The 9405-nt window shown below is 28.1% G+C and overlaps 2 protein-coding genes across 2 annotated transcripts; both read right to left on the bottom strand.

The window, feature by feature from the left end:
- Positions 1-5524: 5524 nt before the first annotated feature.
- LOC101489886 (protein neprosin-like) lies at positions 5525-7434 on the bottom strand. Its single transcript, XM_012718812.3, has 4 exons — positions 7279-7434; positions 6884-6934; positions 6045-6191; positions 5525-5963 (listed from the first exon to the last, which is right to left on the bottom strand). The coding sequence occupies exons 1-4, from the start codon at positions 7432-7434 to the stop codon at positions 5586-5588; spliced, it is 732 nt and encodes a 243-aa protein (XP_012574266.1). The 3' UTR covers positions 5525-5585.
- A 602-nt stretch (positions 7435-8036) lies between these two features.
- On the bottom strand, positions 8037-8791 carry LOC105852617 (protein neprosin-like). Its single transcript, XM_027337205.2, has 3 exons — positions 8610-8791; positions 8391-8477; positions 8037-8282 (listed from the first exon to the last, which is right to left on the bottom strand). The coding sequence occupies exons 1-3, from the start codon at positions 8757-8759 to the stop codon at positions 8052-8054; spliced, it is 468 nt and encodes a 155-aa protein (XP_027193006.1). The 5' UTR covers positions 8760-8791; the 3' UTR covers positions 8037-8051.
- Between the last annotated feature and the right edge of the window lie 614 nt (positions 8792-9405).

Here is a 9405-nt window from a genome sequence, read left to right on the forward strand (position 1 = left end):
CTCTTAATCTTATATGTTATTCAGACTCTCACCTTGCTATAAATTTATTAAATGAAATGGTTCATCCTTTACACGTGTTTGCTACTGTTTTGTATGACATTAAGCTTGAATTGAGTAGGAAATGAAATGTGGACTTGTAACATATTCTTAGCAAAAGAAATCAATGTGTCGACTTTCTTGTCAAAAAAATATCTTCTCAGCATGACTCACTCAAGATTGTTCCATCTTCGCCAGTGGAGCTTGCTTCTTCTATGCTTGCAGATGTTTTGAGAATCTTTTATGTTATAGAGTAATTTTTTTCGATTTTCTTTTTCTTTTTTCTTTTTCTTCTTTTAAAAAAATGAAAAAAATTGGACCTCAAGAGAGAAATGTCAAATTAGCAGGTGGGGCTTATATAATAATAGGACCCTAGTTGGTAGCACGCATCTTAACCATATGATCAAGACCTTGATTTTCTTCTCATAGGGTATGACATAGGGAGCTCCAAGCTGAATAATATGCATACAATCAGAATAAGCAAACTCAATTGTTATTAAGTTTTGGCTCAACTTACAAATGTTGATATTATTAGGTTGGACGTCTTATCTTGGATTAAAATTCAGTACCTCACAGTTGTATGTGAGGTTATGATGTTATTGATATGTTTCAACAAGTGTATTGAATCGTTTCAAGTAATAATAAAACGGTAGTACCGAGTGTCGAACTCAAGGATTGCGTTTTACTATCGAGTTATATTTAATTACTAAAACTGAACAAAAAGTTTCTGAATTGATTGAAATAATATTTAAAATTAACAACGGTAATAAAATTGATCCTTTATACTAAGAAAAATGTCAGGGATGAGTTTCACTTCGAATTCAACCTTTGGCCTAAGTTGATCCTAGTTATTAAATTCTTTTATTGAATTATTACTCAATTCTCTTTATTATTTTTGCCCTAATGTCTTAGTGACAGAACCTGTAATTCCAAAGTAACCCCTAATTCCTTAGTGGATTTAAGATTAGAATAAGTTTTACCGTACATGAATTATCTTGTTAAAATATTACCTTTGCAACTAATTTAATTGGCGTTATGACTTGCATCTATCCCTAGACTACAATATCATAAATTTCTCATCTCAAGCATTCGTAAAGTGCACATCTGTTTCATAATATGAATCATAGAATATTTTAATGTTGATCAAGCAATAAAAAGTATTAAGCACAAGGATGAGAAAAATAATTCAATAAACTCATTCATATAATTAGAAATCAAATCAGAAAAATAAGAGTTTTATCTTGTTACACTCATCCCTAAGAAATAGGGTTTGTTACTCATGACAAAGATAGAAAAGATAGAGATTTGAGAAGAATTAGAAGAAGGATTCATGAATGATTCTTGATAAAACTGCTTCAATGGTGTTATAAACAGTCATCTCTGAGTTTCTCTACCAGGGCACAAGTTTCCCAACTTCCTAATAATAAAAAGATCCCTAAAAAGTGAGAAGAAAAAAAATACGTTTTATTGTATGTTGTCGCGTCAAGTGACAAAGGAAAATATGGACAAAACGCTTAAATATGTTTTTGGTTCCTGTAAATGTAACACAGTATTCAGTTTTGGCCCCTGAAAAACATTTGTTTGGATTTCATCCCTGCAATATCCAAAAAAATTATTTTTGGTCCTTAACGTTGAAATAAACGTTACAAAAACGTGAGCGGACAAATAGAGGAAAATGTGGATCAATCGTAGCACTCCAATGAGAATATTAATTTAAATATTAGAGTAATTTGTATACTTATTTTTATTTGTTATTTTAAATATTATTTCGGTTAAATAAATAAGAATAATTATTTAAATTTATTTAGAATAATTTGTTAAAAATACTTATTTTATTAGAAATAAACATACAAATTTAAATAATTATTCTAAATAAATTTAACCGAAACAATATTTAAATAAAAAATAAAAATAATTTGTATACTTATTTCTAATAAAATATGTATACAAACTCCAATGGAATACAAATTTAAATAATTATTCTAAACAAATTTCACCGAAACAATATTTAAATAACAAATGAAAATAATTTGTATCCTTATTTCTTATAAAATAAATATACAAACTCCAATGAGAATACATATTTAAATAATTATTCTAAACAATGTTAATCAAAATAATGTTTAAACAACAAATAAAAATAAGTATACAAATTATTCTAATGTTTAAGTTAATATTCCTATTGAAGTGTTACGATTGATCCACATTTTCCATAATTTGTCGGCCGACGTTTTTGTAACGTTCATTTGACATTAAGGACCAAAAATAATTTTTTTTGATATTGCAGGAATGAAATTCAAACAAATATTTTTCAGAGACTAAAACTTAAAACTGTTATATATATTGAAACCAAAACATATTTAAATATTTGGTTCACGTTTCTCTTTATTAATTAACATTTTTACAACATTCACTTGACGTTAAGGATCAAAATAATAAGCAAAATTATATATAGGCCCACATATATATCAGATGATGAGTTTTTTAATCCAATGTATAAAGTATAGTAAATGAGTGATTTTTTATTTCATTGAGAATATAAATATACGTGAATATATATTGTTGTAGATAACAATATAAAATGCAATTATCCCATGATTTTAACCTAACATTAGTATTGTAGCTGTTAATATCAGACAATATTTGTAGCCATCATTATGAATAATAAGTAAATGAAATCTCCTTAATAATGCTTTGTTGCAATTGGATGCATCATGTTCATTATGCCCCCTCAAGATAAAAGTACTCTCAATAACCTATATCTTGGAAGTAAGCTCTTGAACTTACTTGTGGACAATTGTAACCAATATCAATAACCTCATGTTGAAGAAGGATTGGAAAAATCTTTTACCACCACTTCTTGGCATAACCTCTTCCCTCAACCTAGGCTACTCAACCTTATTGCACCAATCGCGAGTGACTAACCCATCATGCTGAAGTTGGAAGAATGCATGGCTTTTGGAACAAGACCTAATTTGATTGGTACACTCAAAGTTAAAGCATTATCCTTTTACAAAAGTTATAAAAATACTCACTTACTACATCATTAATATAAATGCTTGGTGTAGGATAAAAGTTTCTAACTTTAGAGCAAAGGCAGATTTTGTCAAAAGAGAGATTAAGTGCTATAATAAGTTCATTGAATAAAACAAAAAGTAAAAAACAAAAAGTTTTGAGGGATTTGTCCAAAATCCAAGTAAACAAATATGGACAACAAGCCTCAATAAAAACTTTACATGAAAAATCCAAAGAAATAAAACCAAGATGAAGAGAAAAAGAGTGCAGTGTAATAACACAAATATCATGTTTAACTAAAGCGGTAGAGGGGGACACTACACTAATTGCGGTAAAAGATATTCTAAATACAACGAGGCAACAAATACCATCAAGTAAAATATCGCGTGTAAGAATCAGTGTTAGCAAGTCTATCAGCACACATGCTTCCTTCCATATGAATATGATGGATGAGGAACTGCATTTGTCTTGTAAGAGATATGTAATTCAACCACCTAGTCTTCAATTTATGTGGCACAAGATTTGAATTATTGAAAGATTGGACGACCAAAAAAGTATCACACTCTATCAAGAGGCAATCTCAATAGCATACATAGTAGTAGAAAAGTTCAACATGAAACGATGTATTAACACCCAAGTAATCTAAGAAGCAACCAACTATAGCACCACTTGAATCCCAATAGGGATTGGCCAAAAAACCGGGAACGGTAAATTGTAGTGCATGCACATGGTGAGGGGATAGTGCAAGTTTATCCCCCCAAGAGTTTATCCTAGCCAATTATAGACCAAAATAATTGATCTACGATTACCAATTCTCGAGTAGCTATTGTCCAAGACCAAATGAAGAAATTGTCGAATACCTATGGAGGACTTTGTGAAACATGTAATTGGCTTATTGACATGAAGAAAACGAGCCTTAAAAAGTAAAGCACATTGTTGATCCGAAGAAAACATGTCTCGAGAAAGCTTAAGCAAGGTAGTAGAATTAAAATCGTGCAAGGTTCGGAGGCCAAGTCCCCCTTCTTCCAAACCAGAAAAAATCTATTTCCATGCCACTATAACAATTTTTCTACTAACAATATCCCATAAACATATAAAACTCCTCAACCTAGAATCTAATTTTTTTATAAGAGAGATCGAGTGTGTATAAACATGAAAGTTGTATAACAGAATACCATGAATAATATATTTAACCAGCTAAATACATCCTATAATCGATAAAACTAATCATTTTCAAGCAGAAAGTTTACTTTTAAAACAATCAACAATTGATTGCAAATAAAATTATTTAGGGTTCCCTTGAAATAAAGGAACACTCAAGTAAGTGATATCATAAACCCTTTTAAAAGATTAAGATCCCGATGAGAAGTTATACCCCTACTAAGAATATCTTTTGATAAGCAAAATAGTAATGGGGTTAAAGGATCTCCTTGATGCACCTCATGCTTCCAAGCTAAGTATCTAGTTGGATGTCAATTAACCAAAATGGAAAGGATAATAGACTTAAGAATTACATGAACCCAGTTACAATCAAGAGTATAAAAGCCTTTTTAATATCAAATTAAAGAAATATTACCTCCATGTATATGGCCTTAAAAGCAATGCAAATGCATTCAAAATTATTCCTACCCTAAATTATGAGTGCTCTATGTATCATATTTGATGGTGTAAGTCTATAACAGATCTTACAGTTTAGTGGGACTAATAGAGTTTGATTGTACTATTTTATCTTAAAGACATTCTTGTTGATAGTTTCCTAGCACATTTTGTGTAGGTCCACAAAATATTTTAAATAAAGCGGACTAATACGCCACTCATCGTAGTAATTTATTCAGTGGCAACAATACTTTTCAAAACAATTTCATTTCGAAAACAACAATTTTAAGATTTTTCGAATATACCATGTTTACTAAAGACATTACTAATTCTTGTTCTATTGTTTTTTATTTCAACCAATCATTTCAGATTGATAGATCTCACTTCAAAATATGGCAACAAAATATATTATTTTTCTTAACTATGAAAATTACAAATTCTTTTGTCAGTAACTCCTAGATTCAAATGCACCAATTAGCATATATTTTAAAAATTCCATCAATTTAAATCCCTAATCATTCACCTATGATTACCGAATTGGCACCAATTACAAATTATATGAGATGAATGAGGACACTAATGATGACACTTTAATTGTGAACATGATACTATTCTTCTCATTGAAACTATAGTTCATGAAATACAATTAGTGAAATTCACTCAAAGCTCGGTTATGATTCTTGTTTTTTAGTTGATCGAGAAGGTCGAAGTGGGGGACTTGTTGAAATTTGGAAGAACACTTTCAATTGAAGGCTCATTAATTATTCAAGCCAGTTCATAAACCTTCAAGAGCAAGATGTCTCTAGAGGTAACTATAGATACATGTCAATCCACTTTGAATTATATAAAGTATTATTCAATATTGACTAGGAGAAAATAACATTAAAATTCTCTCATAATTTATTCATGATATTCCTATTAGAAATAGATTCAAATAATTAACTACCACAAAATCCACCAGGTCCCCCATACAAGATAGCACGGTTCAATTGATCACGCACATGTTCATAGTACTGAACTTTATAACAAATGGGATTATCAACATAAGGCATAAGATTATCTCTAATGGGTCCAATATCTCGTCTAGTTCTATCCTGAAATAAAATATCTGAAAAGAATCCTGAATGCTCACTATTGCCATCTGGATAATGTCCTGAACCCATTTGAGGACTAGTGCCATCATGAATAAAAAATTTTGTTTGACCTGTCCAACCAGCTTTACTTGCATATTGCAACTTATTAGAAAAAATTGCTCCTGGGAAATAACCAATATTCTGATTTTGTACTCTTAGCCACCAGTTATTAGAAGCTTCATCCTGAAACAAATTATAATTATAACTATTATGCAAAGAAACTGTTAATTGAGAAAAAAATAATATAAAAAACATAAAGTTTACATGTGTAAGGCTGATGGGCATAGAAAATATCGGTCCACCATATTTAGATGTAGCATTAACGGGCCCACCAATAACAAAATCTGATTTAGTTTGCACAAAACCGGCACATTGCAGATTAAGGCAGCCTGTATGTTCCATGTTATTGTTCTGCATTTATTAAAACAAAATTAACTTTTTATTTAAATAACCGTAAATTGAAATAGTTAAATATATATATATATATATATATATATATATATATATCATGATTATTAGCATTTCATAACGGCACATTGCAGATTAAGGCAGCCTGTATGTTCCATGTTATTGTTCTGCATTTATTAAAACAAAATTAACTTTTTATTTAAATAACCGTAAATTGAAATAGTTAAATATATATATATATATATATATATATATATATATCATGATTATTAGCATTTCATAATTTTAAAAGTAATTATATGATGAGTTATTTAGCACTAACGACTCAATATAAATGATAAATTTTATAATTTTTAACTGTGAAATAAATAAATAAAATTATTGAGTATATTAACTTTATTGGTTTTTGTGAAATTTTTAAACTATTTTATATTTCATTAAATAATTTTAAATGATAGTATAATAAATTTTTAGAAAATATAATTAAATAATAATAACTAGATTATATAATTATAAATTTTAAATTTATGTTAAACTTTGTGTGTTTGACCATTAATATATTAATTAATATATTAGATTAACAATCAACCGTTAAGCTAATAGAATTCATTATTTATATGTAATTATTAAATAAAATAATTTATTTCAAATTTATTTTTGAAGTCAAATGATGTATAGACATATATATTTCTTACCCATGATATGAAAAAACGAGTTTGAGTATCTCCGTATAAGTATGGATAAACCTGGCGCCAATGTGGAAGATCAGTGATTTTTTCTAAAAATCTAATAAAAGCTTCAACATATTAAATAATTAATAAATCAAAATAAATCATACTTAAATACATCACTCCAAATTTATTTTTTTTTTTGGACTCTCATTTACTTACAAAATTACTTCCTTCAAGTATAATTATTTAAAAAATAATAATAATATGACATAGAAATACGATAAAAAACTATTTTATAATGAGGGTGTATGACACCATTAAACTCTCTCTATATGTATGTATATTTAAAATAATCACTTAACTAATTTACAAGAATTGAGAACATTCATTAAATTATTTCACAAAAATAAAAGATTTACCTGCCATCCTACATGGATAGTGTTAGCGTCGGCAAGACTTGTTGCATTGGTTACCCATATATAAGCAGAACTTATTTGTTCCTTTAAAATAGGTGGATTATGTAAACTAAGAGTTCCTGCAACTCCGAAGAATATTGGTTCAAAATTTAATCGCATTCCTAAGACAAATTTATTAGTAAGAGATTGGAGATTCAATTTTCATCTAATGCAAAATACTAACACTATTAAGTGATTAATGTGCTAAAGCCATCTTAATCTCTAATGACACACGACTCTTCTCATAAATACTTCATCTGATATTTTTTTATAAGAGATAGTTGAATTAAAATTTAGTTCACAAAAGTTAATGCATTTAATCTATTTTATGGAGTAAATACATTATCAACCTTAATTTATCATCGTGAAACCGACACCAATTATAGGTTCGTCTTAAAAAAGTTATTGTCAATTGTCCTTGATATTTGAAATGATTTTAAACAATTTAAACATCAGATGAGGACACATAAGAATTTCCTTAACTAAAGTATTAAATAGGCTCCAAATAATTTTTTTTTGTTATATATTGAATAGATGGGTTATAAATAACTTTTATCTGACAAGAAGAGCCTGATATTCGAAATTTGGGCTTTCAGAGCAAATATTCGAACCGAATGCTTTATAGGAGTAAAACCGTCACCCCACCTAAATTCATTTTAATCAAAATCTTAATCACAAAAAATAACAATTCTCCGATCTAAAAAAGATTGATAAAATGTTATTTATCGAAGGTATCATTAATCAACAATGAATTTATATAAACAACATACATGAGCGCCGGGCTCGTTTTTAGTGAAGATACCAAAATTATTTGGTAGTTGACTTGCTCGAACAAGATCTTCTTTAGTTGTCCTCTGAACAGGAACAGATCCTTTGGGGCACGAATCATTCTCAAGTCCAATATTAAAATATCTAAATGAATCATTTGTTTGAATTTGCACCAGTGTATCTTCAAAACTAGGTTTGAGCTGCAATTAGGCCGATTAATTAATAATAATTACTAAAAAAATTAATAAAATGGTTTTGGAACTTTTTTTTAAGCAAATAGTTGGTAAATTGTTTTGGTTGACGTGCACCTGTATTTTATGATTCTTTAGTAAAGGATTGTCAAATGCTAACTGCTTGTAAATATCAATACAATCAACAATTCTTCCATAATTTGTCTGCAAAACCCAACAAAAAGTAAATATAATGAAATATATATAATATTAATTATGATTATGGTCCTTTATAAGATGAAATGTTTAAAACAAGAATTTTAAAAATAATATCATGGAACAAATTATGATTAATACTTGAATAGTTTTGATAGGAGGCTTGTTGATGATTTTCAATTGTTTCTCCAACTCCAAATCTTCATTTTTGGATAAATTTGGAAACCATCCATATACTTGGTAGTTTTGGGTTGCAATAGTACACAAGCACAGCAACAAGATAGGGATCATTTTTGCAAGTGAAAATAAGAACTTATTGACATTGTTAACACTTATCCCCTTTATATAGCTACTCTCTCAGGTCTCGTGATGTCTCATTTGCTCTATTCTTTTTTTAATTATATTTGCCTTTTAAATTATTTATGGAATATTAATTGCTTTTTTTAATTAATATATTTTTATTTATTATATCTCAATTCATTTCATTACAATGCTAATTATAATTAATAAAGACATTTGACTAAATGAAACTTGTTTATAATTAAAATTATAATGAGGCTGATGAAATATTTGTGAAATATGAAATGAATTAATCAAATTACTAATGGAATGGTATGGAGTATGGACTAACCTCATTAAATAGTTTTGAAAATATCAAAAATTAATTAATGATGATAAATATTCATTCTGTTTCAAAATAACTGTCACATTTTATAATTTCAAACACATTAAAAAAAGATAATAAATGAAATTGTTTAAGAAAGAATTTGAAAAGGAGATCATGGATTTATACTCGGGAAATTAATGTAACTACTCAATAATATTTTATTATCAAAAAAATGAAAGATAGAATAATTGATTTTAAAAAATCATCTTTATCATTTGTAAGGTTGGCTCAACTGATAAATGTCAAAATTGTAAGGTTGAATAGATGTTT

Source organism: Cicer arietinum, chromosome 7, assembly GCF_000331145.2.
Source record: "Cicer arietinum cultivar CDC Frontier isolate Library 1 chromosome 7, Cicar.CDCFrontier_v2.0, whole genome shotgun sequence".
In the NCBI taxonomy this organism is placed as follows: domain Eukaryota; kingdom Viridiplantae; phylum Streptophyta; class Magnoliopsida; order Fabales; family Fabaceae; genus Cicer; species Cicer arietinum.

What these genes read in the sequence shown, in the direction of transcription:
- LOC105852617 (XM_027337205.2), bottom strand. Translation starts at nt 8,759, where the DNA reads ATGATCCCTATCTTGTTGCTGTGCTTGTGTACTATTGCAACCCAAAAC. An exon ending in CTCCTATCAAAACTATTCAA is followed by an intron (nt 8,478 to 8,609) that starts GTATTAATCATA and finishes TGGGTTTTGCAG; the next exon opens with ACAAATTATGGAAGAATTGT. An exon ending in TAAAGAATCATAAAATACAG is followed by an intron (nt 8,283 to 8,390) that starts GTGCACGTCAAC and finishes GCCTAATTGCAG; the next exon opens with CTCAAACCTAGTTTTGAAGA.
- LOC101489886 (XM_012718812.3), bottom strand. Translation starts at nt 7,434, where the DNA reads ATGCGATTAAATTTTGAACCAATATTCTTCGGAGTTGCAGGAACTCTT. An exon ending in CTATCCATGTAGGATGGCAG is followed by an intron (nt 6,935 to 7,278) that starts GTAAATCTTTTA and finishes CATTGGCGCCAG; the next exon opens with GTTTATCCATACTTATACGG. An exon ending in CTCGTTTTTTCATATCATGG is followed by an intron (nt 6,192 to 6,883) that starts GTAAGAAATATA and finishes TAATAAATGCAG; the next exon opens with AACAATAACATGGAACATAC.